Below are 27,741 nucleotides of genomic sequence, written 5' to 3' on the forward strand. Positions count from 1 at the left end.
CAACCCCACAATAGGGAAGTGAACTGCACTTCCTATTTCCTCGGCGTTACTGCTGCCTACTGACTAAACCAGAAATCGAGAGGATGAGAAACGAAAGGAGCACGTCCGACGCGCCGTGTATAAATGCACGCGAGCAGTAAATGACACAGACAGTCCGGTTCTGGTCCAGTTGTGCGCGCGCAATGGGAGCGTCGCGCGCGCGGGCGGCGGTTTGATCGGAACGGCGACTTCTCCAAGTTTCACACGTTGGTGGACGAAGACGAATCGAGATGAAGAAGCAGTTCAACCGCATGAAACAGCTCGCCAACCAGACCGTTGGCAGGTTAGTGTGTTATTTTGACCGTGGTTCGCGTAAAAACGTTCACACTGAAGTCGGGAGCGTCCGTCGCCGTGTGTGTGTGTGCGCGCGCGCGGGGACTGGATCGTGATAACACCGAAGCGCACGGGGGTGTCCGAGCTGGAACATGTTACAAACTACAGGCCCTACAGGCCGTTGGGTCACGACGCGCTATTTTATTCACGAAATCATTTCAGCGTGTTTTATGTTGCGTCTAGGCGTCCCCTGATAGGCCACTTTACAGACAAGAGATTTGCAATCATTTGGATTATCTTCTCTTTTTAATATTAACTCCTGTGAGGATCATCAAACGTCTACTTGACTGAAACAGTAAATGAAATATATCAAATGTGCAAAAATACGACGTTCATATTGGTTGATATGTATATCTCTGTTACTTGTTTTTTTTTTATTGAATTGACTTGGCAGGTGACTTACATTTTATTAAGATGATGTAGTTAGTATTCAATAATATGAAAAAAAAATGGGAAAATAGCATCAAAACATTACAGTTTAGACAAATGATTAAGCAAGTCGAGGTTACAATTGTTGTTATATTATAGGGCTCTTGAAGAATTAAATACGAATGTAATCTAGAATCAGTAAGTAGCCTGAACGTATTCTCACTGTAAACTGTGACTTCGTTTTCGTTAATCTCAGCAGATCTCATAACCAAACCCAGAAACAGCAAGAGGAAACTTGAAATGTCTTCCCCGGTTTCCCTGCAGAGATATTTCAAGGGCCTTAAGCCGCCTCGCCTCGCATATTTGCTCGTGCTAGGGTGAGAGGGTTAATGCCTTAGATGCCTTTCGCTTTGAGCTTGAAGCCTGCGTTTTGTTTTCGCCCCAAAAAAGGTCTTCGTTTACATTCGCTCGCGAACTTTCTGCGAGTTTAGCATCTCAGGCAGCTGCTGGATCCATCACTCGCCCGTCTCAGTCTATCAGAGCGTCTGATGCAGAATGCAGATCCGGGGGGATCCAGAGTCGGAGCTGTAACGGTCGGGCCAGCTCTCGTGGCGGCTTTCCAGGCCCAGAGAGAGACGCCACGTTTTGATACGGTCGGTTAAGTCGCGGCCCACGGTTAGCTTTGCCTCCGCTGCAAAAGGAAACACTGTCAGAGATTTTACGGTGATGAGGCGCGAAGGACGTTGCTTTATATTAGTCGTGTGCGAATCTGTCAAATCTAAAAACGTCGCGCTCTGGTCGCAGCGTCTTGAGCTCTTGCTGATGTTGGGTTCTTGTAAATCACACAGACGGGACGGGGCTCATCGAGACTGTCCGTTTGGATCCGGGACACTTGCGCTGCTCAAGCGTGCCGATGAACGTAGAATTTCCATCTTTTCTTAAACCAAAACCAGATGTTCGGTGAGCTGCGTGGTCGAAAGAAAGTTGTGGAAAGAGGCGCGCTTTATTATATAGGTCGTCCATCTAACAACAGGGAACGCTCTTAGAACCTCTTAGAAGGTTCTCTCAGTCAGGGAACGTTAGTAGAACGCTCACATTTGAATAGAATGGTGTATTTTGTAAGCTAGCGGTGGAGGCGTTAGAAAGTCAGTCAGCGGAAATGAAAAGGAGGGGACAATATCTCTCTTGTTAAATGGACAATCACCAAGCAGCGTAATCTGGAGAAATGTTAATCTTCCCGAATAAGCACGTCGCCACTTAAGCCCATTGTTTTGTAGGATTTTGTAAGGGCCTGCAAAGCTCTGTTGGGGGGGGGATAATGTGAGATGCGGACTCCGGCTGCCAGTCGGGTTCTGCTTGCTTATGGCTAAAATTATTTGTCATGGTCGAGCAGTACGCCTTCGACAGCGCAAAACAGAAAAAAAAAAACATGGCCGCCGACAATTAAAGTGCCCCTATTATGGGTAATGAAAGGTTCCTGTTTTGGGAGTCCCCAACAAGAGGTCCTCATGCGTGCAAGGTCAAAAAAACCCACTTTCATTTCCTTATAAGGACTTCCAAACGTAATTTTTCCAAGCCTCCTCCGGTTATTGGTCGATTTCATTTAAAGCAGTGTTTGGGAGCTTAACCTCTGCTTTAACGATTTCAAACGCAAAGATAGCTCGACCCGTGCTGCATTATAATAATCATGGAGCGGTTTGGATTACTCTAAGATATGTGAGGTCTCGCTCCTTAAAGATGTTCAGACGGATCTGTATAATAGCGCGTGTGCTGCTTTCTCAACTTCGTACGCGTGCAAAACGTCCGCTGAGGTATTTCTGGAGGTCGACGCGCAACCCGATATGCATTGTGCCGAACCCGGGGATCGATGCTAATTCAGTATTGATGGAAATCTAAAAACTCCCTCCTGCCAAACGTGAGCTCATTCTCAAGCCTGCGTAACGGGATCCTTCCTCTTGTTACGTGACCGGACTTGTGGCTTTTTCTCAAAGTTTTCAGTACCGCGCGTAGATGGAGTCTGCCTCGTTATTTATGGTTTCTTTCATGAACTGATTTGCGCGTGTGATTTAACAGTGTCTGATGTAATCAATCAGAACAATCACTATGGTGCTTGACCTTGAGAAAGGGCCCTTTCCCTCGAGGCACTGTCTGTGTGGCACATCACGTGAAAGCTGTAGACATAAAGAGCATTGCCTTGCTTGTGTGGTGATAAAAAGTCTTTGCTATATATATAAAAAAAAAAAAAAAAAGATTTGAGGTTTTACCTACTTTTTTGTTTTTTACGGCACTGCTGGCTCAGCAGGTTTAACACATGAAAAAACCCTGCTCAGTTTAGTTTCCTAAGCAATGGTATTTGTTTCTAGTTTTTAAAGGCAAGCCGGATGTACAACAGTGTAATAGATTATTATTATTATTATTATTATTAGCAGTGCTCTAGTACTAGTAGTAGTATTCAAGATATATTGACTGTAGTAAAAACAGCTTATTATTTTAAATTGTTAAATTTTTAATTTTAGGACTGATTTTATACCTTATCTTGAAAATCTGAAGACAACTTTATTCTTTTTTTTTAAGATTTTTTTTTTGTTTTAGCTGTCATTTTCTTGTTTGATGCATGAAACAAAAATAATCTGAGATTTAAAAAAAGAAAACGACAACAAAGAGCAGAACAGAACAAGTTCTAAAGATAAAGTGCATTTAATTATAGAATTATTATAAATATTCTTATTGTAAAGATGAAGTCATTTCAGAGTGAAATAACATTTTATTTTTGTTCAAAATAACACACACAGCTGCATATCTACACATATCTATTGTAACTAAATGACTAAAAATGCTGCAACTCTCGCCGACGATGCCGTGTTAATGTTCTGACTGTACAATGTCCCCGGAGTATGATTTCTGATCGTTTTATGGCCTCCGGTCAAAGGGAGCCTCTGCTCATTAGTTATGAAGCCCCACCCCTTTTTGCATGACAAGCGCGTAAAGCATCAACAGCCCCGCCCCCTTCGCTGCAGTTCCCATAACAAACAATGTGGAATGCAGGAAGTGGATTTTTTTTTTTCATCTGACGTATGTGCCAAATCGACAGTTTGTTGACACAGTTGGAAAATAAATGAGGTTTAAAAAAAAAAAAAAAAAAAAAAAGTGAAGTGCGATGGATGTTTTGAACGGGTGACGTTAACGATGATGAGTTTTACACGAGAAGTGAAGACTTCACACAAAGCTATGTTCCTGCATGTTTGTGCTGCTTGTTTGGTGTCTTTTTATAGAGATACTGGCCTAACCTGCTTTCACAGTCACCCGGGGGAACAGCATCAGTCACATTTAGTCTGTCCATATAACCAAACAGTTTTTCCTTTTTTTTTGTTCACAGAGCAGAGAAGACAGAAGTACTGAGTGACGACCTTCTTACGGTGAATATGTGAATATTTTGACTGATCACCAAGCACAAATCACCAGTGTTTTAGTATTATGTGTATTTTTTATTAATATTTTTAAAGTTTTTATTAGCTTTAGATTTTTTTTTTTGGTTGGTTGGTCATTTTTAATGTATTTTGATATTTAGTATTAATGTTTTATATTTACAGTTCAGTTTTTAATTTATTTCCATTTAGTAATTTTAGTAATTTTAGATTTTCATCTACTATTTATATTTTTTCCTCAGCCCACTTTAAATTCAATTACAATCGAAATATGTTTTTGCTAATTTCAGACAATTAAGAATAAGGAATTACTTATTCCACCTTTTAATAATATGAGTATAATGTTTTATTTCATGGCTTTCTTGTATACTCCGTTCAGATTTGTCTGTCAATTATTTTTGCATAATGATTTTTTAAACTATATAATGAACCTCTAAATAGCTTAGACGTTTCATATCTTTCCCTTACATATAATTTATTCACCAATATATTAATATTGACATCTATTTATTTGTTTGCCTGTTTGGTCAAAAACGACTATATGTAGCAAATTAGCTGATCGTAGATGATCCTTTACCTACATTCTTTATGCACTTTATGCATATTAATCAAAATATTGAGCATGCATGAATGAATATTAAGGCATAACAAAGCAGACTAGTTTGACTCTTATCGAGATCTTCTCTAATGGTCTTTCTTGCTTTCTGTTACACTCAGTGAGTATCTCGGTTGACCTTTGGGCCTTTCCCACAATCTCTCGTCTTTCGCGCTCCTCCCTTTTCCCTTTTTTCGACTCGTTTCAGATAACGGCAAAGCAACCGAAACGCCACACAGCGCGAGTGCGATACGGCTGCTGTGAACAAAGAACGGCCAAAAACAGCTCCAAAAAGCCCCCAGCAGCGTTATTGCGGCGTATGCAGACGCTGCTAATTAAGCGTATAAATCTAAATATGTGCCGCATGTGACACCCGGAGTCTTCCAAAGCAAACATTCACGCTAAAAAAGCTAAACGAATCAGCCTGGTCCGTCTCCGCCTCGTTGTTTAAAAAGCAGCTCGTGTCGAAACGTGCCTCTGCAGAACCGCTGCACAGCTGCAAGGAAGTGATGAAGCTGGTCTGAGCTTCATGTGCTGCTCCTTCACCTTCATTCACGCATTCCTCGTCCAAGGGTCGGAGTTTAACTGCCTGATTGCTCCGCGACTTGCACCACCTCGGGTTTGCCGGAGGGTAAAGAAACACGATAATGGGCCGTAAACTCCCACTCGAAGTGAGTCGGAAGGTCTGCCGGGTGAAAGGCCGTGGCGTTGGTCTGATTTTGCGAAGCGGCGTTGGGCTGCAGCACCGCCAGATGAACCGCATTCTTCAGTAGCTGTTTCAACACAGGGTGCCTCTTTTGTAGACGCTTTTCTCCAACCGATACTGTTTAAGTCGTGTTGCATTGCACCGAACTGAAGCAATGATCACGCAAACTCTTAAAACTGAGTGACGGATTATTGACTATATATAAATACAAGTTAAAACTTATAAAGAGCAATCGATGCAAACATGCGTGAATCGTACCCTAAAAACATGCTTAAATCAAATTGATCTAATAAACACTATTACGGTAATCAGTTGTAATACAATAACACCGTTACGGCGTTTTAAGTCTGGTTTTATAGGAAATATTACTGCTGCAATTTATTTTGCTGGGAGTGTAGTGTAGTTTAGTTAGTTGTGTTTAGTGTGTGAATGCATCTGAACAAGGTCTCCTAATATGCAAATAATAAATGAGATCAGCCGTAAATGAGGGGGTGTAGTAGCTTTTATGCCGTATATAACCATCACACATACTGTAAGTACGTCATAGTTATATGGGCCTGTCCCCTTAAATAGTTTGAGTGTGGTCGGTCGTAGGTTGCGGTGTTGTTTAAGAATAACTCTGTAGTTTATATCGCGAGCAGCTCGTCAGACTACTGTTTTGAAGCCCGTGAGATCTTCACAGTCAGTATTGTGTAAATGGCTCTGGTGGGAGATTTGAGCCCTGCAGGGGGACTGCTGCCGCGGGCCGGTGGGGCTCCATCGTCATTTCCTGTTTGTCTCGAGTTGTTGCTTCGCTTGGAAGCAGAACAGCTGCAATGTGGCTCTCTTCCTCTCCGTTTTTCCCTTTTCCTCGTTCCATTAACAAACCTGGATCTGAAACCTGATAGCTGGTTTATGGAAAAAGTGGGAGGAAATAAATTCAGTATTCATCAGAAACACTTTTTTTGTGCATGTGTGAGGATATATATATATATATATATATATATATATATATATATATATATATATATATATATATATATATATATATATATATATATACTAAACCAGTCATAAGTAACATGAGTATATTTGTGGTAAAAATTTTGAAGAAGTATTTGGAAGTGTATTTTTGGTAAAAATCTGTGGTAAAATCCAACAATACACTGTATGGGTCAAAATTTTACATTTTACTTTTATGGCCAAAATCTTTAGGATATTAGGTAAAGATATTTTGTACATTTCCTACGGTTAATATATCAAAACGTTTTGATTAGTAATATGCATTTCTAAGGACTTTATTTGGATAACTTTAGAGGTGATTTTCTTTTTTTTTTTTTTTTTTTTTTGCACCCTCAGACTTTAGATATTTTATATTATATATATATATATATATATATATATATATATATATATATATATATATATATATATATATATATATATATATATTCAGTGTAAATTGTGATAATGGTAATTAATAAATGCAATTTTAAGGGAATATTCAACTGCACTATTATCGCATTGTTAACCGATTATTAACGCAGATCTTTGGCAGCGCTGCAGATTAGCAAACTGCTTTAATTCAGTGCCCATGTCTGCAGCATTGTTTGCTCTGCACGATACCTTCAGTGAATCAGACACTGAAACAGCGTGCAAAATAAACACTGACAGACGGTTACGTTTCTGAATCCTGCTTCTCTGCAGCGAGCCTTTTGTTGAAATGCGTTTGAGCTGCAGACAGAAGCATGACTCTGAGATGCTGAAAACCTCACGCGGAGAGTTTCAGTTCCACTGCGACTGTCTGAAGCTATTTAAGGGACTGTCAGGCACACTTTGAGGATTCTTGAGCGTACACGCGAGAACGACAGAAATCGGCACAAGAAGAGTCGGCCAGTTTGGCAGCTTTCTGTGCCAGCCGTAAAACACACACTCTTGCCTCTGAAGCGGATTGCGCACAGACTGTCGGCAAACCTTCACGCCGGCCTAATTGTCTTCCCAAACTGCCTTAAAAAGATTTGCACTCATTCCCGAAAGTGTTAAGTTAACATCAAGGACTGCATCAAAATCTGCACACTGAGGCCGGTCTTTGAGGAAGAGAAGAACCAGATGGGAGGTGTGAAATGCAAATAGCTTCAAACATTTGAAGATTTAGGTGAACAGCCACTTGTTTCTATATGTGGGCTGTTTGTATGTGCTGAAGTGTATTTCAGCGTTCAGGCAAATAGTCATTTGTGCTGAGAAACGTAGCCATGGTGCAGCATTGCCCGGATGCTTCCTCTCATTCACTGTAGCTTTACGTCTTTAACCTGTTTATGACTGCAGGTCATTGAAGAAACAACTAGAAATCTCCATTTTTCTGCTTTTCACAGAGAAGATCTTATTTTTGATAATACCACATCCATTGTGACATTACAGACATTTATAAAAAAAATTAACAAAATATTTCTATTTATAATAAAAGCTCTTTTTTTTTAGCTTTATATTCATCAAAGAAAAAAACGCAAAATTTTTGGTAGCGATTAGTTATGATGAATCATTTTAAGTTCGTAATAGTACAAACACTGCATATTCTTGACTGTCTAAATTAAATGTATATTTTTTCTTGTTAAAGAGCAGTGTGAGGTTTTCTTTCTTTTATTATTTGATGAACATGAATGGCAGACAGCGGGAATATTAGACTGCCGTCACTTTAAGAGTAATATACTGTTACACGTGTTTTCTTTCTCAGCTGTTTGCTTCAACTAGCTAGTAGGCACCATTCTTTGAAAAAAAATCATGATCTCGATTCATTCATAAATGTGATTTCATTTCTAAATGACGGCAATTCACTTCTGTATATTTCTCTGCATTCGGATCATGCTGCATTCACACATTATTACAATAATAAAACACTATTACTTCACCCATCAGTCTAGAAAGACGCAACTTAGTATGCGATATAAAGTTTTAGAAAGGAGCTGCTTCTAGTCTTAAACAAGATGCTTCTGGTCTAATCAGATTCAATTATTCATGCTAAGCTATGCTAATAGTGTTATCGCCAGACCTGGAGGTCAGCTGAATGGATTCAAAAACGGTAAAAGTCAACTTATTAACTCAAAAGAAGTGGAGGGGTATTTTAATAAAACACAGTAAGTACTCTAAGGGAAGGTTTAGGAAGATTCACATGAAGATTGAGACAACCTGCGGATCCAAAATGGTCCTTTAATGCAAGAATCGCAGTCCAGCTCAAATCAATAAAGAGGGACATTTACAGCCTCTAAAGGTGTGCATGTGACCATGATTATTAACGTGCTGAATGGAACCTTCGGTTCCGTTCATTTTGGAATCCTGGAGAGTTTTAACTTTTAACGTAACATGCGCGTTATATTACAGATTGAGCGTCGCCTTGAAAATATGCGATTGGTCTCGCATAATGTGCACAAGAAGATGGTCATGTGTCTGCAGGGCAACGTGGGCTCGGATGCGGACAAGAGACATGTAAGTAACGGCTGCTTTTGCATTTCCAATTCCCCGCACGCTTATGAATTGTTGTTTTTTTTCTTCTCTTAGAAAAAGCTTCCTCTCACAGCCCTTTCACAATCCATGGTGGATGGAGTAAGTCAGCTCGGAGACGAGTCCCTCATCGGGTGAGTTTATGAACTCTCTTTGACAGACGTACGTGTCCTCCAAAAATGTCCCATAATCTGCTCCATCTGACCTGTGATTCATACTGATAATGAACGTTCACTCTTCTCTGAGTCAAACAGAGACAGCGCTCTCAGGAACTGTTTCTGTTTTCAATAGCCATGTGACCAAACATCCACGAATCATCTGTTTTGTCAGGCAAGGGCTGTATTTACAGGCCTTATCTGTGAAAATACAGGGGGAAGCATCACTATTGCCCAACAACATTTGGTAGTGAAAATCATAATATAGTGGTGTAACATTAGATTACATTTGTTCATGCCGGAAAACGTGACCTTGTGCTGCTAGATGATGATTGGTTGATAATCTTAGAGTACATTGTTTTTTTGCATTATGGTAGTTGTGTTTGATTTTTATTTTAAGGAATATCAGACCAGATCCTTTTTTGTAACCCATATTTTTTCATTTATGCAATATTCAAGTTCTGTTGTGCAGCACGAAAAAAACTGCGCTGTTAAAATTCATTTCATTGCTCTTGTTTTAGAAATATTTTTGCATTTATTAAACCATAAACGCCCTCTTCAGTATTATATATTTAAAGAAATCGTATTTTATTTTATTTCAAACATTTCTGAATGTACTTGTTATTTGTAAACAAACAAGATATGGTAACATTCAGTCTCAAGGTCTAACGAACATGCGTTATGCCGATATCGAACCGATATCGAATGATGTGGAAAACGATACTGTGATGATATTTTTGGCTGTTATGCCCAGCCCTATTATTAGAATCTGTTTAGCTTTCGAGAATAATAAACGTGACCAGACAGCACGATATTAACATTGACTGATGTCGTATCTATAGGAAGATGATGGATGTCTGTGGAGAAGCTGAAAACAAACTGGCCTTGGAGCAGAGCCAACACGAAGTTCAGCTGGAGAAAGACATTCTGGAGCCTCTCAGCCAGCTGGCGGAGGTACGTGAAGCCAAAGACAGGCGAAGAACCTGCTTTTAAACGTACGCTGTAGGTTACATCTCGTTTTTGTGCTTGAAGGTGGATATCCCTAACATCCTGAAGCAGAGGAAACATTTAGCCAAGCTTGTGTTGGATTTTGATTCTGCAAAAGCCAGGTGTGTGGTGTATATATAGTATAGTATTTTAGCTATTATATTTATAACGTTCCAAACTTGTGACTCTAAAAAACTGGAGTAAAGATGCCGGAAATTCAGCATTGCATCACAGGAGTAAATTACATTTGAACATGTATTCAAAAAGGAAGCAGTTAATCTAAATTGAAATGATATTTCACAATACTGCGTGTTTTACTGAACGTAAACATATTAGGCCTCGCCCAATAATAAGTGTCTTTTCTAATGATAATAATAGAGCAAATGCTTTAAACGCTGGTAAAACAGGTATTTGCAGGCCACAAAGGCGTTTCCGTCAGCTACAAACGCTCAAGCAATGGCTGCCAAGGTTGACACACTTAAGGAGGAGATGGACGAAGCTCAAAACAAAATGGAAATATGCAAGGTATGGGTGTGAGTCAGGCTGTATCGAGCTTTCTAGGTGACCTTGGCTGGCACATTCAATCCAGCCTGATCTCTTTTTATCTTTAGGATCAAGTAGCAGCAGATATGTACAACTTTTCCTCCAAGGAAGGAGAATATGCTCGCTATTATGTGCTGGTAGGTCTTCACTAACCACAAGACCAATAATGTCTGATAAAGTTCGGTCTATAATGGAATAATTTAACTTGCAAATAAGGCATCAGAATGACCATTAATTATAACACTGGTTATCAGTAAGCAGCCGGTCAAAGGTCGGTGGTATTTATTGGTCTTCCGTTTATACGGTACACTAGTAGTTATCATATCCGGTCAGTGGAATTAATTTGAATGAATAAAGCTATACTGTATTCTAAGTGTATAGGTAGTTAGTAGATCGTTGAGTTTTCTCTGACAAAAATAGAAAAAGAGTAAAGTTTTTGTGTGTTTGTCTTGATAGTTGTTAGAAGCTCAAGCCGAATACCACAGAAGAGCTTTGGCGTCCATCGAGAGCGTCCTGCCCACCATACAGTCACAGCAAGGTGTGATATTCACTCTTCACTTTCTGCACTGAGCGTCTATAAACACACACACACAACACAACCCAATATTAGCAAAAACAGATTTTCAGTTATCATGTTTAGGTTAAAAATAACCAAAAAACTGCTAACTAACATAACAAAAGTATGATAGCGTTATAAAAACAAGATTTTGAAAACGTAAAAAGACTGTCTGATCTGTTTTTGCAGATGAACTCTTCATATATAGAACATGCTTTGGTGTATATACGACACAGCATGCAGACACAAAAGACGTAGCTATGAAATCATCAAGCTGTGAATCATTCTCTTTCTTTCAAGGCTTCCTGGTGGCCAGCACTATAATGTATCCTGTTTCACACTGTAAATCATCCTGACTTACCTGGCGCGCACACACACACACACACACACACACACCGAGTGATGATTCTTAAACGTTTCCTGCCATAACTCAAATTATTCTCACTTCATCTCTTCATCTGACATAGATAAATGGACCGAGAAGCCAGCGTTTGGCACGGCTCTGGAAGAACATCTGAAACGCAGTAGCCGAGAGATCGCTCTGCCCTTAGAGGCCTGTGTTATGATGCTACTGGAAACCGGCATGCACGAAGAGGTATCTCGCTCTGTGTAACACACACGGACAACAAGACATGACTGTTTTCATCCAGAGGGGAAGTGGATGCACTTTGTTACTGTATAGACAATGGCAGATAGTTGTTATTTTCGGGGAAGTGGTCAATATTTCTGCATTTTGCCAAGGGCAGTGTTGTACAGAACTAGTTTTAAATAGATTACATTTATTTGACAACTGAAGTAGCATAAGTCTCGTAAGTCCAAATAAAAGAGGGTTGCAAGATTTAATTTTCGAGCTTTAAACACCTGCCTGTATTCACATGTGTGATGATTTAGCATCTTCTTAATATTTAAGCTTTATTCCTTTTGTCTCAGGTTGGATTGATGGATGGATAAGTGCATAAATGGATTGATTGGAGGACAGATGATGGATGGATGGGTGGGTGTGTAGATTGATAGATGATGGATTGATATATGATAGATGATGGATGGTTAGACAGATGGATGGATGGATGATAAGGAGATGTATGGAGTGGATAGATGATCGATTGATTGGTGGATGGATAGATTGATAGATGATGGATTGTTGCATGATAAAGAGATCATGAATGGATGGATGGAGGTGTGGATGGGTGACCGATGTATGGTTGGACAGGTGGATGGATGGATGATAAAGAGATAATGGATTTGTGGTTTGGTGGATAGATGGATGGATGGATGGATGGATGGATAGATAGAGATGTGGGTGGGTGGATATATGATTGATGGATTGAAAGGTGATAAAGAGATAATGTCTGGACTTATGGATAGACTGATTGACAGATGGATACATGTTTGTATACATAAATGGATGGATGGGCAAATGGATGATTGAAGAGGTGGATAAATTGATGGATAGATGGATGATAAAGTTATGATGGAGATAGATAGATGGATAGATGGATGGTTGGAGGTGTGAATGGATAGATGTTTGGCTGGATAAATAGATGATGGATGGTAGGTGGATAGATGGATGATGGTGGATGAATGGATTGATGGATGGATGGGTGAGATTGGATAGAGAGAGAGAGAGAGATTGAGCAGTAGATGTTTGTGAGAGCAAGGCTGTGATAGAGACGTCTACTGATTCACTTCTGCTTCTGGGCTGAAGGCAGACTAATAATAGCAGTGAAACGAGACAATCATTTCCCTGTGAAACCATCACTGACACATATGAAAACAGCCTTTCCAGTCATTTTTAACACAGGAGCATCTCAGTTTATATTGTACTGCACGCTGCAAAGGTCTTGCGTGTTTACAGCATTTCTTTTTGTGGCAGGGTTTGTTCCGCATCGCCGCCGGAGCCTCTAAACTCAAGAAGTTAAAGGCGGCACTGGACTGTTCCACTTCCCAACTGGAGGAGTTTTACTCGGACCCTCACGCTGTAGCCGGTACCAGACACTTTCCGTAAATGACACCGTAGAAGGACGCAGTTTGTTTGCAGCTGCTTACAGGGATTATAGCATCTCTGCATTTAAAACGGCTCCCAGAATTTGAGGCTGGATTCGTTTGATTTTAACACAAGGGGCTGTGACGTTGATTACAAAAATACGAAACCGTTCAGTTCCGTTCTCCGGATTGAGCACCACAGCTAGTCTAAATCCACTTTGCATTTCATGTTATAACAGAATTGAGGTTTTGCAAATTCGTTTGATGTTGCTTATGTTTTTCCATGATTATTTAGGAGCCCTGAAATCTTACCTGAGGGAGCTGCCTGAACCTCTGATGACCTACCAGCTGTATGAAGAGTGGATCCAAGCCTCAAAGTAAAGCGTATTCACATATAATACATCAAATGCATCACTTCAGTGCCTTTTGTATTCAGAAGGTTTTTCAGTGAGTCTCATCAAAACCTGAACAGGAGTTTGCATATAAATGCTTTAATTCAAGAAATACCACCATTGAAAAGTTAGCCTTTAATATTTTTTTGCCTCATTGATTATTAGAAAGCTCAGAAGAGAACATATAAAACTCTATACTCTCTCGGTTTTCTATACTGTATACGGTTTTGCTAAATAAAAGTATTAATTAAAAAAAGGTTGATAAATATTTCATTAGGTTTAATGCAAGATGCAACCCAAAATGCATTTTTTTAAATTCTTGCTTTGTCATTAGATTTTTATCCCTGCTGTGAATATTCCATTGTTTATGTTTATGTATATATAAATACAAACACGTACAGTATATGTATTGAAAACATTTGCATGTATACATTTATGCATATAATGTATAGATAAGTATATATTATATTATATAAAATATTATATATAAAATATTTTTTCTGAAATACATAAATGCATATGTATAATAATAATAATAATAATAATAAATGTACAGAGCACACGTAAATATTATGCAGTCAAAAACTTTTATTTTGGATTCTGTAATAGCTTAGTGTTTCCTTGTTATCTTTTGGGGTTGCATCCCAAAAAATTAAAATGGCTTTTCTAGACAGTATCAATTTTGTTAAACATAACTGAAAGGGTTTACATCGTCAGTTATAATTTGTGACGACCGTATTCCATATTTTCCACATCTTGGCCAGAAACTTCACACTTCACATGCTGCCTGAGGAAACGTCTCAATATTACACTCTAGGGATCATAAATAGGTGATGACATAATCATTTATGTTTGTATCCCATAAAGTGATTCATCTCTGTAACTGTGATCATTTAAGGTGGGGCGTCAAGAGAGATGATGTCAGGTGTCATAAGCTCATGTGTTTGATCTGGAGGAAGATTACTTTAAAACTCAAATTACTGCAGAGAATCCTTGCGGAGCTGAAAAAATCGCCTCACTTTATAGTCTCCGCTCACAGCCAGCATAGGCCGCTGTGTCAGGGTCAGGAATCAGTCCTCTGTAAATGCACTGAACACACTCTAATATTTGTTCTGAACTCTTCTGGGATGGTGTTGTGAATACAACTTAACCACTGATTTCTAGCCGTGTCCTCTTTTAGAAACACAAAGAAAGTAGTTTCTCTTTTACAGCGAAACACAGCGTCTCCAGAACATGGCGCCTGCAGCAACACTACAGTAAAAATAATAGTTCTGCCGCCTTTCTTTGTGTAAACATTTGGGCGGTGTTATTAAAATAAACCCACTCTGTGATGTAGAAAAGTGGGGGCGTGTTTAAACGAGTCTTTTTTAGGGGGTGCGGACAAGTCTTTCATAAAGAATAATCCCATGAACCTTTTTTTAAAAACATTAGATGTATTAAAAAAAGATTTGAACTATAAATGCAACATAAAATGTCACTTCCTGTCAAGAAAAAGCCACGTAATGACACCAATGCTAATATTATACTCTTTTAATAAAGGGTGTGAAATGATGTTAAGATGTTGCAGAACTAGTTCAGGTGTTTGACTCTTTTCTTTCTCTCACCCTGCAGTATCTCTGACCCTGATAAGAGGCTTCAGGCGCTGTGGGTGGTGTGTGAGATGTTACCAAAGGCCAACAAGACCAACTTCAGGTCAGCTTGTTTACTGCACTAACCTTCCGGCATTGACTAGGAATGACTGCTGTGATCGTAACGAGCTAATCTCCGTCTGCGAAGGTACCTGATGAAGTTTCTCGCAAAGCTTTCTTTGGAAAGCGACATAAACAAGATGACGGCGAGCAACATCGCCATCGTACTGGGACCCAATTTACTGTGGGCCAAGACAGAGGGGTGAGACGCTAAAATTGCACCGTTTATATAAAAATGTCATTAGCTAATTGGCCTTTCTCGTGAAAGAGTTTGATGTGTTACGGTGTTGTTGTTCTTCTAGAAGCCTGGCTGAAATGGCAGCTACTACCTCCGTCCATGTCGTGTCTATAATAGAACTGATAATCAACCACGCTAGCTGGTTCTTCCCTGAAGGTAAGGCTGTCTAAAACCTAGTGAGCTTTAACTGTCTAGATAGGCTGATGCCTTGCTTCCTAAATGACTGCTCAGGAGAAGAATACGCTGTGTGCTACTTCTGCCTTTTACAGCTCTCCACTTGGAAAAGTGACACTTGAAGTCAGACTTGAAAATGAGTTGTAAAAAATCTTTTGGTAATCTTTTTTTTTTAGATTTTGCCTCCAGCGGTCTAATGTGAATTGCAAAGCTAAAAATGAATTAATAAATATAATAAATATAGCATTTAATTAGAACTATTTTTTAATCAGAGTTATCAGAGCAGTATAAGATTATTAGAATTTTTTTTACATTTTCATTAATTTAGGTTTTGTTGATTTATTTATTTTATTATTATTATTTAAATGTATGTATTTAACAAACACTTTTATCTAAAGTGAGTTTGGACGTATTTGTTTAACAAATAAAACATGGAGTAATAACATTTGTTTACAACAGTACCAAGTTTATCACTTTTTTTTTTTTTTTTCGTTTTTTTTAATAATATTCTGATACAGCTTTTTGTCAGTTATCCTTTAGTAATTTTATTAATTGTCTGGTTAACATGAGCTCTGAACCCCTCCACCTTCCCCAGCTGTTTATCTTTTATGTTTTTTATCTTTTAGCAGTTTTACTTTATTATAATAATTGTTTTATTTTAATTTTCCATAAAAAACGATGGAAATTCTATAAAAGATGCAAACAATACTGCTTCAGATCGCACCGCAGTAAAAAGAGCACGATTTCCCAGATGAATGTCTGCCTTTGTGCTGGAAATGATTTTTTTAAGATCCGTCACGGCCGTGTCTTTCTCTCTTCAGATGTGGACTTCAACGTCTCAGGCATGTTTGCTATGCCTGGGTGCCCAGGAACCCCTGACTCCGAAGCGGGGACCATAGACAGGAGGCGCCCGGGCAGCCAGGGGTCGTTCGATTCTGACACGCCCCGCAAAGACAGGTACAAGTCTCATCCCCGCGCTTACAGACATGACTCCAACTCCACAGTAGTGTCCGCGTCCTATGTAGTGGCCAGTGAGTCCGTCACAGTCAAAGCGGACGGCCTGAGCCCAGAGCTGGGGGCTGTTTAGACGCATTCCTTTCAAACGACACATGCAACTTTCTCAGCCATGTTTGTTTTGTGGTTTTGCTTCATTTTTCTTCCAGTTCTTTTTTTTTTTTTTTGGTTTGGCTTTGTTTGCTTTGTTTTACTTCGGTTTTTGTCAACAGTTGCTTACTGTATGCTTTCTGAAATAAATAAAACTTTATGCTCATAGCTATGTACAAACGCATTATTGCTATATTTCATGCTTACGAAACGGGTGCCAAATTCAGAGGGGAAAAAAAAAACATTTTCATTTCAAAAGAGCTAATGCAGCATTAAAAGCAACGAATGGTTTTAATGAAATGAGTCGTGTTCTGGTAAATACAGCAGATTCGATCATTTCAGTTCTGGTTAGTCAGCGAGTGAAAGCAGGAAGTGTTCGGTCCTGTCGAGTCGGTTTGGTATGTTCAGAATGAGTCGAGCGGCTCCTCTCCCGCAGGCCGTCATACCGAACGTGTTTCTGTGCCTCAGGTTCAGGAGAGTCCTTCGGCTGAATGTCATTGGCTGCTTCATCATTAACGAACGGCTGAAGTAATGCCAGGGTTCATTTATATTAGTGCTGTCAAGCAATTAATCACACGCTAAATAAAAGTTGTTTACATAATATATGTGTGCGTGTGTACTGGCTGTATATTTTGAAAATATATATAAATGTATGATTATATTCTTATATTTTAGATGTAAATATATTTAATGGATACAAATTGTTCTTAAATATGTACTTTCATGTGTGTGCATTTATACATGCATGACACATATACACAGTGCACACACTTTGACAGCACTTATATATTTAATAATTTTATACACATTTATTGTATAGTTTTTATTGCTAATGAAATAGCTTTTATTTTTCACATTCAAGAAATGTAAATGTTCGTTTAGGTTTTAGTAATTTTGCAGTTATGTATTTTGCGAATGCTGTTATCTGGACTGACAGAAAGCGTTCATAATATGCAATACCAGCTTTTAATTTTTACATTTTAATTTTTTTTTTTTGTGTGTTTGTGTAATTCATTTTCAGTTTTAATTGTACTTATATTAGTACTTACTTAAGCAATATGTCAAATGTTATTATTAAACGATAACTGAAACTGTTTTTTAGGTTTAAGATTTAAAGACCTAATATTTATTTTATTTTACATGTTACATATGTATATTTTATACTTAGATAGATGTAGATATATTTAAAGCAAGAACTTTATTTTAGTTAACAATATAAACACTGATTATTTTACATTAATAAATAAATGCTCCCTTCTTTTAACTTTGTTAAAATGCTTAGCATAAATATAAAATGTTTCAAGGTTTGTTACTGGTGTAAATTTACAGTATAACTATTTTGGTAATGCAGCATTGAGTTGCACAGTGTTCAATATATATGGTGTTTATTGTCTATTAATAGAGACCATCATGGGTTCTCAGAACAACACACATTAGGGGCCATGCTTAAAAAAAATGAGCATTTTTTAATGAAATGGTTTTGTTCCTGTGGCATAACAATGTAATTTTCAGAAATAGTTCCCGGATATATATATATATATATATATATATATATATATATATATATATATATATATATATATATATATATATATATATATATATATATATATATATATAATTTTAATTTTATTATTTTTATATAAATATGCATGTGTGTGTATGAATGTGTATATAGACACACACACACACACACACACACACATATATATATACATGCAGAAGTTTTTATGCCGAATCCTTAAACTCTACATTATAAATCTCGGCCGTGTCCTGTCCCAGTGGTCAGGTGGTGGTCCTGTCCTTCTCCTCCTCTTCTTCTGTGGAGACTAATACCCCACTGTCACTCTCTGGTGTGAGTTTCATGCTGTCTCCCCTCTTCCCTGTAGCCCTGCTAACAAACAGCCGGAAATCGCCCCTCGTAGAGCTGGCACAGTAACTAAAAAGCAGCACTCCGTGCCCACCTTCCAGCCCCCTCTGCCTCCCATCGACGACGACGGGGGGGTTCCCGTGTTTGAGCCCCCCCCTCTGTCGCCCACGGGCTGGGGTCTGGAGGCCGGGCAGGCGGGAGCTGTGCTTCCTCAGACCCTTCAGCCTTTAGTTCATCACACTGTGGAGAACAGGTAAGGACCGGTGCGACCGCCAACACCTCAGCCCGCCGGACGCCGGGAGCCGGCCGCTCAAACCTGTGTGTCCTGAGCACGGCGTTTTGCGCCATTCGCTTGATTTATCGCTTCGAAATCAGTCAAATAGATAACGATGGGGTGCAATCGCAGAGTGAGGCTATAAACAATTTGTCAATTTTGTTTAACAGTTTTATAAAGGCAATTTGTCGCTGTGTCGTGTACGTTGTTTGCTTGTGCCGCTCTCGTGGTGTTTTTGCTTTTTTGTTGTCAAAACACTTTTAAAATGAGAAAATGCTTACCAGAAAGCTGGAAGCTATTACCAATGGACCCTTAATTAAGATTTTTTTTTTTTTTTTTTTTTTACCCAGTTCCTATGACAAATTTAATATGAGAGTACCCCCTTCTCTTATGTAGGGCCAAAAAAAGTGAAATCTTCCAGAATTCAGCACTAATATATATATATATATATATATATATATATATATATATATATATATATATATATATATATATATATATATGATAGAGATATATATAGAGAGAGAGAGAGACATAAAAATTTAACTGTGAAAAAAGAAATGGCTTAATTTTGATATTTTTTGTTTTGTAAAGACTATTTGGAAATCATGAATCATTATATTAATCACACGCCATTTCTTTTTTATGGACAGTTTTATGTCTTTCTTATGGTTTGTTTCCAGCCGGTATTTTATGTTTTTAGGGAGTCCACTGCAATACACTTGGGGCCCTTGGGTTAAAAAAAAAAAACTATTAAAAATATGATTATTTCATGATTATTTTTTTTTTACCCTGTTTTTGATTTATCAAACCGGGAAGATCAAAGCAAACGCCTCTCAAATCTCAAGTTAAGCATAATCTATCAAATGATCCCTGACAGGGCCCAAATCCTTCTAGTGCGTCTCTTTTCTATGATGCTTGAATCTGTGTGTCCCGCCTTGCCTTTCTCTGTGGCTTGCTCTTTCTTTAGTGGAGAGGATAAAATAAAACACTGCTAACTTTGCTAACTGTGTTTCCTTGAGGCACGCGCTATATATCTGTCATAACCTTTCAGTGCGAGTCATTAACTCAACTTGGACCACTACATTTTTAACGTCTCTGCATGTGACCTGAGCTGTGTGTAAACGCTGCAGTGTGATCCCACGGTGCTCTTCTCCTCTCCGCAGCGCTCCTGCATCCACGCCCCCTGCCCTGAGGAACGGCCCCGGAGCTTCGAGCGGGACGCCCACGCAGCTCAACGTGGTGACCCCTACCTCAGGTCCTAAGGGCCCCAGCCCTTTCTTGGGCCGCAGAGGTATCTCATATCTTTATTCAGGGATCTGCAATGTATTGGATATCAGATGACATTAGGGTTTTTTTAAAAGGTTAACAGTCGGTCAATATAGAATACACTTTCATTAAAAAGAGAAAGGAAGTTCGCTTCAGGCTTTAAACTGATCAGTATGCATTCAGATATTAAATATATTTTAAAATATTGAGAAATATGAATCGGCACACGTGTTTTCATCATTGATGATGATGTTTTTTGAGCATGAAATCAATGCAATTTTCAAAGGAAAGTAATGATGCTGAACATTCAGCTTTGCATCACAAGAATACATTACATTTTATATACAGATAAATAAATACTATACTTAAATGAACTTTTTCTAAGTATAGTATTTAAGTATAGTATTATTTCATAATTTTACAGTTTTATTGTATTTTTGATATAATAAATTCAGCAGCCCTGGTGAGCATAGGAGATTTTTTTTCCAAAAACAAAAAGAATTATCTTGAACAGATATATATGATTTTGTGCATATATTATTTTTTTTAACACATGTTTTACATATTTAATTTAGCATTTTCCAATTGTTACTATTTTAATAACACTGCTGCATTTTATCTTTAGTAAATCTCAAAAATGTATGTACATTTTTATGCTCTATATATTAAAACGTTAATGCCTCGGCGTAGTAGCATAGTTTATATTGTTTTTAATTCAAATGAGTCATTTCTAACTAAAAAGATATTTATGTAGGGAAGTCTTTCAGCTAATTATAAGTTAATTAGTTAAAAAGTCAAACCCACCAGAACTTTGTTCATCTTCTAAATACGAAGTAAGATATTTTTAAACAAATTAAAAAGGTAAAAACTAGTCCACGTGATTCAACTAATAGACAAATCTTCATTTTGTGTTCTGAAGATGAATGAAGGTCACGTGAGGGTGAGCAAATAACGACGCGGTTTTCATTTTGGGGTGAACTGTGCCTTTAAACGCATGTTAGCCATTAATGTCTGGGCCGTTTGGTTACAGGTACAAAGAAACAAGCGCCAGCGCCTCCCAAACAGGCCGCCCCTCCCACACCTCAGAGCACGAAAGCGGCTCCTAACCAGGCCCCGGCCCCGAGCACCCCTCAGCCTCTCATCGCACCCCGCCGAAACAACCAGCTGCCCCTCCAGGCCCCCAGCCACCCTCCTCCTCAGCCTCCGTCCCAGCCTCCTCCCCACAGCGCAGAAGAGGCCCAGCCGCCCCCAGAACGCCCACCCTCCCGGCACGCCCCCACGACGGCTCCCAGCCGCGGCCCAGGCCCACCCTCGAGCGCGGCCCAAACCCGCCCGGCCCGCCCCACCGCAGCCGCGACCGGCGACGGCCCCAACGGAGTCTGCGTGTCTGGATCCAAGATCATCTCAGGTACGGAGAGTCACGACAACACTACGACACACACGCAAAAAACATATCATAATAACAGCAACAACAACAATAATAATAAATAATCGTATTATTTTACAAACGAGTTATACGGTTGTTTGGAATTGGTATTATTATGGCATAATTATTAAATATACATAAATATTAAATATGCACATTTAGGTTGTTTTTTTTTTACATTGAAAAAAATATTAAATTAAAATATAAAACCTTTTCTTTCACAATCTAGCCAACGTTATGGATTAATAATAATAATAATAATAATAAATGCCATTGTTTAATACTTAAATTAGGAATTAAAAGAAAAGGCTATTGTATTTTAGTTATAATATGATTCATTATTTCATTTTATTTGTAAAAATACAACATATGAGCAAAATGCTGTAGCCAATGTAATTATCCTAAAAAAAAAAAATAATGGAAATAATTCATTAGCGCTGTCAAACGATTAATTGCATCCAAAATAAAGGTCCTTGTTTACATAATAAACGTGCTTACTGTGCATTTTTATTATTTATGTATAAATACAAATCATGCATGTGTATATATTCAGAAAATATTTACATGTATTTTTGTGTATTTATTCATATAAATTATATCATATTTAAATATTTAATATCTGTAAATATACACGGTGCGCACATTATATTACGTAAAAAGAAACTTTTATTTTGGATTTGATTAATCACGATTAATCTTTTGACAGCGACTTTTAAACATCTTTTGTAAAATGATTGTCTCTACTTATTTCTAGAAAATACAAACACAGGACATGACTAAATTGCGAGCAATATGGCAGCATCCGGGCTTGTCTTTTTCATCTTTTCTCTTCTTCGATAAATACAATAGAAAAATAATAGCACATTTATCCTTTTCCTGCGGTCAAACGCACGCAACTAGAGAAGTGGACTTGCCTCTACGTCGTTAGATTGTTTCTACAGCTCAGTCAGCTCTGATATGGAAACACGGTCCTCCAGAGCCTGTGTTAAAGTCAGGTGTTTGGTGTCCGTCTCATTAATAGCTTGTTATTGGGAGAAAGCCCGGCGCCAGACAACTCTCCTAAGGGCTTCCCTCCATTGAGCTCGCTTCACGTGACCAGAGAAGCCTGCAGGTGCTGCCGGAGACTAAAAACTTCATCTTCAGGTTATAAAGAGTTTAAACAACCCCAGATCCAGCGGTAACAAGCTTTGTTTTCAGAAGTAGGTTTCTCAGGATGGATGTAGCACACGGTCTGCGACTCTTGGCAGCATAAAGCTGTAATACGGGACAAAACGGGTCTTTTTGTTAACTGTTTTATGCGTCACTTACTAAACAGTTGCGTACATATTTCACGTTTAAATTTGAGTTCATATAAATGATTTGATGTGGATATAGATAGAGGAAGGACGGTTACGTGTTTAATTAGACTGTAATAAAAATAAGGTTCAAAATAAGTGTGATTTTATTTTATTAATAATGAAGTATAATACGGTAAAGGTTAATTAAATAGAAGTTGAGTTGTAGACGTCATCCATGGCTTGTCGAAAATAAAATGGAAGTGATTTAAAAAAAAAAATTCTGTTTATAATAATAATAAATATGAAATAGAATGGACAGCATTTATGAAATGTAGAAAATACGTATCATAAAATGCAAATAAGGAAATAAAAAGGATATAAATGTGTACTTAAAAAATAAATTAATAAATATGAGAAGTGTTATAGCTTACATTAAATTAATAGATTGATTGTGTGCGCAGCACCATGGCAGAAGAAAAAATAGAAGTGTGAATAATAATAATAATAATAATAATAGTTTTGTTTTATTGATTAAAAATGATGCAATTAAACGTGAAAAGGTATTTCACTTGATAAATTAATATTAACAATAGACAACATCCATGACCTTGGAAAATACTGATGAATTCTAAAATGGAAATTATTTAATTAATATTTTATTTAAAAACTAATAAAATGAAATGAGTAAAAAGAGGCAAAAAGCCTGTTTACAAAACCACACTTACACTGAAAGTTAAGGTAATCGTAATAGATGAAGGAATAGGTTACCGTTTATTTTTCGTGACACTCGTGTCCCGGATGTTGTGCTGACCCTGACACGCTCCTTGTAATCCTACCCGTCTTGTAATCGATAGATTATAAATGTTTGGATTCCTAGTTTCGCTCGGCTTCAAACGTTGCCTTCCAGAAACCGAACATTGCTAAAGAAAGCATCCAAACATCGTTTCTTCATTTCGTGGAAAAACCGAATCTTCGGCGACGTTTAATTACCGTAATTTATTATTATTCATCACGCCTTTCAGCAGCTTTGTGATGTTTATTTGTCCCTGGCACGCATTATTTCAACTCAGAACACAGCTCTTCAGTTTAGCGTGTAACACACACACACACACACACACACACACGTCTGGATTTCACATTTCCTCCTCGTAACACGGGCCGTCATGGTTGGCCTGGCTGTAGGATGCGCGGTGTGTAATAATCTCAGTGGTAAGTTGGGCTCAGCGAACGGCTCGGTTTCCAGAGCTTGTGGAAACATCCGCAGCTGCCAGGAGTCCTCCGGCGTTCAGACGCTCTCCTGCTCCACCGCGCACCGCATCTGCATGAGAGCGAGCTGTTTAATGACGTTAGCACCACCCTGATTAATGAAATCACCACTTCCAATGTTCAATGGCACTCTTTTTGGTGGTTCGCTGCCATCAGGACCTCATCCGAAAAAGCCAACATGAAGTCAAAACCGACCCCGATCACGGTCCTAACATTTTTAGAGGAGTCGCTTACGATCAGCATTTATTGGTTAAAAATACAGTAATCCGGTGGAATATTATTACAGTTTAAAACAACTCTTTCCCGTCTTAAAATGTAATTTATTCCTGTGACTTGAGTTCTCGAGAGTCACACGATCCTTCAGAAACCAATATGATTATCAATTCAGCAAGGATGCATTTAATTGAAAAAAATCATTTTACGCCTAGATTTTAAGCAGCAAAACTAGTTTGTTTGTAAATATCGATGATAGTAATAATAATTGAGCAGCAAATCGGCATTGTAGAAACGATTCATGATCGCGTGACAGTGAATTTATCCAGCTTTGCATCACAGGAATGAATACCATAATAGAAAACAGTTATTATCCATTGTATTAATGTTTAGCAATTTTACCGTATTTTTAATCAATATATATTTTTGAAAAGTCTTAGCAGCTTCAAACTTTGAATCGGCGGAGGTTATGCTTGGTAGCGTAATGCGATCGGTTTTGGCGCACTGAAGAAGTGAAAGGGGTCGATGTTGTCTTTGGAAGGCTGAGATGTGATTGGACCGGCTTGATGGAGGCTCACGGCCGTCTGAACTGTGATTGGCTTCACTGTGCCGGTGGTCGGTGTGATCTCTGAACATGTTGTGACGTTGTTGCACTGTTACAGATGTGTGATCTTCTGCCTGTGAGATGTGGTTTGAGTGGCAGATGGTGAGATGGTAAGAACTCTGGGCGTGCTGTGTGTGTCTGAACGCGTTCTTTCTTTGCCTGTTTAACCCGACTAACAGCACGTTAACCTGCATGACCAGTGTCTTTGTGGCGTGTCTTAGGATAAAACACCAGCACGCGCTTAATGCAACTAAACATACAGTAACTCCCTCCCCATGAACCTCGGCTGCTTCTGCAAGGTCAATGTTAGCTGTGCCACTGAGACTGTATTACTTAACATTATTGATTATTTTACATTTGAATATGCTAGAGATTTAAAGGTTTGGGGTCAGATTTTTATTTTAAAAAAAGAATTAATCATTTTGTTTAGCAAGGATGCAATAACTTGATCAAAAATTATAGTAAGAACTTTAATAATGTTACAATAATTAAACAAAAAAAAAAATATATATATATATATATATATATATGTAATGTGTGTGTGTGTGTGTGTGTGTGTGTGTGTGTGTGTGTGTGTATGTAAATATATATGTGTGTGTGTGTGTGTGTGTGTGTGTATGTAAATATATGTGTGTATGTGTGTATATATATATATATATATATATATATATATATATATATATATATATATATATATATATATATATATATATATATATATATATATATATATATATATATATATATATATATATACACACTTTTATACCATTGATAATAATAACAGATTCTTGAGCAGAAACTAAAACGTATTTATTTAAAAGTATTAAAAGTACTGACCCCAAACTTTTGAACAACTGTGTACTTTTGTCATGTTTATATATTAATACAATATTAATAGTGCTGTCAAACAATTAATTGCATCCATATATATATATATATATATATATATATATATATATATATATATATATTATATATATATAATTTTTTTAATATATATTTTCATGTATGTAAACATATTTTTGCCTAACATATACATGCGTTAATGTAAACAAAAACTTATTTTGAATGCGATTAATTGTTTGGCAGCACTAAATATCAGTATTGGTATTGGTTTATGTGTGTCACAACTAATATACATTTTGTTATTTTATCAGTTAATAAAATAATATTAATATTGCATATCACCCGAGTGCATCATGACAAAGGATGATGCATTCTTTTTCTCTCAAATATTGTTTGTTTTTCTTGAAGGTCTTATTTTGGTGGAAATATGATCAAATGTTTTTGAAATATTCTAACCGTGCATTATGATCGCGCAGACGAAGATGGAGATGGAGATGGAGATGGAAAGGAAAGATCTTTGACGGGACCAGGGCTGGATCTTGTCCCCGAGATTAAGGAGGATGAAACCACAGAAACACTCTCAGAAGATGAGCACCAATCAGAAAACACCTCCCTGTGAGGTGGGCGGAGTCCAGTCCTCACACAGCCAATAGAAAGCTATGTTCGTAATAGAATGCTAGCATACTTACCGGGTTTTGTATTCTTACTAGTGCTTTTGAGAACGTGAAAGTATACGGGATGAAAAACGTTTCACATGACTTCAGCTTATGAAAAAATATAGGTATTCAGATTTAGGTATAAAAAAAAAAGTATTTGGTGAGAATGATCAAGTCGATGCATTGCATTATGGGACGTAGCACCCAGCACAGTGTGCAATTATAGTAGGTCATCAGAGCTTACAGTATATTTGTATGCCATCTTGAAAAGTGTACACGGTGCATACAGCACATAAAGTATGCTAGCATGCTATTGCGAACATAGCCATTCGCTTTAACCTTTGACCCCCACAGAAAACTCCTCACAATGCTGGCACATTGTAAACTCTACGCACATGTTAACATGCATATACAGATGAAATGAGCTGGTTTGGGTTTTAGTCTTTATATATGTGCCTTGAAAAACGTACCGAATCACTGAGTTTGTGCGACCCACTCTGTTTTCACGGTGAATGTTTCTTCGTTTTAATCGTTCCTTTTCTCTTATTTCACAAAAATTGGATTTTAAAAAGCTTGAAAAAAAAAAACAAATCACGGTTATACTGATGTTGTCGATTTAATTCGCGCATAAGATTTTCATAAGTGTTTGTTCCTGGGGTGCAATACTGACTGCAGTGTAGCGTTGACACATTACAGTCGTTTTTCTGATAGTTTAGTAGTTTTTAACTATTATAATAGTTTTACAGGGTTTACTTTAGTGGAGTGTGTGCTGCCAAGTACCAATGAATCCATCCGCTGTTGACCATTCAAATAAACCCTGCTTGTGCTGTTATGAAATACTTCATTCTCAAGATGACCAAAGATGCTTTTTTTTTTTAAAAAAAAAAGCGCGTGATCCTGTGTCAGAGTTTTAGGGGGGTTTGTTTCATGCTGTATGCAACTGCAAAAAAAAAAAAAACAAATGTGAATGAAAGGGTTAACGGATCAGTCAAGCTCAGGAAGCGTCAGCTAGAAAGCCAAAGCCATTGTTTCCTTGCAGGAGCGTGTGTTTATATCTCTGTGCATATGTTATCTTAAACTGGCTCTTAAATCGCGTGTTGATTTTTCTTTTCTGTTTCGCCCTCTTTTGTACGTTCGTGAGCACAGTTCCTCCATCTGTATTCTCGTTCTTCACGTTCTCCAGTGCCTCAGATGAACAAATGTTGTACAAATTCATTTTTTTCAACTGTTTTCTGATTATATATCTAATAAAAAGCTTAATTACAAAAAACAAGAC

At 37.9% G+C, this 27,741-nt stretch overlaps 1 protein-coding gene across 4 annotated transcripts; it reads left to right on the forward strand.

The window, feature by feature from the left end:
* The first annotated feature begins 20 nt into the window (after positions 1–20).
* arhgap17b (Rho GTPase activating protein 17b) lies at positions 21–27,735 on the forward strand. 4 transcript variants are annotated; one of them, XM_043235730.1, is made up of 20 exons: positions 21–322; positions 4,118–4,157; positions 8,822–8,926; positions 8,999–9,075; positions 9,939–10,050; positions 10,129–10,205; positions 10,491–10,608; positions 10,695–10,763; positions 11,083–11,164; positions 11,650–11,777; positions 13,056–13,167; positions 13,461–13,542; positions 15,169–15,249; positions 15,334–15,447; positions 15,551–15,639; positions 16,479–16,614; positions 18,651–18,884; positions 20,072–20,199; positions 21,205–21,582; positions 26,286–27,735. In XM_043235730.1, exons 1-20 carry the CDS (start codon positions 270–272, stop codon positions 26,426–26,428), a joined length of 2,358 nt encoding a protein of 785 aa, XP_043091665.1. In that variant the 5' UTR covers positions 21–269; the 3' UTR covers positions 26,429–27,735. The 4 variants fall into 4 exon arrangements, with proteins under 4 accessions (XP_043091665.1, XP_043091664.1, XP_043091666.1 ...); XM_043235729.1 differs by having other exon boundaries at positions 22–322; positions 15,548–15,639; XM_043235731.1 differs by lacking the exon at positions 18,651–18,884 and having other exon boundaries at positions 23–322; positions 15,548–15,639.
* The last annotated feature ends 6 nt before the right edge of the window (positions 27,736–27,741 follow it).

The sequence above is a fragment of the Puntigrus tetrazona genome, chromosome 3, assembly GCF_018831695.1.
Source record: "Puntigrus tetrazona isolate hp1 chromosome 3, ASM1883169v1, whole genome shotgun sequence".
NCBI classification, from domain to species: Eukaryota; Metazoa; Chordata; class Actinopteri; order Cypriniformes; family Cyprinidae; genus Puntigrus; species Puntigrus tetrazona.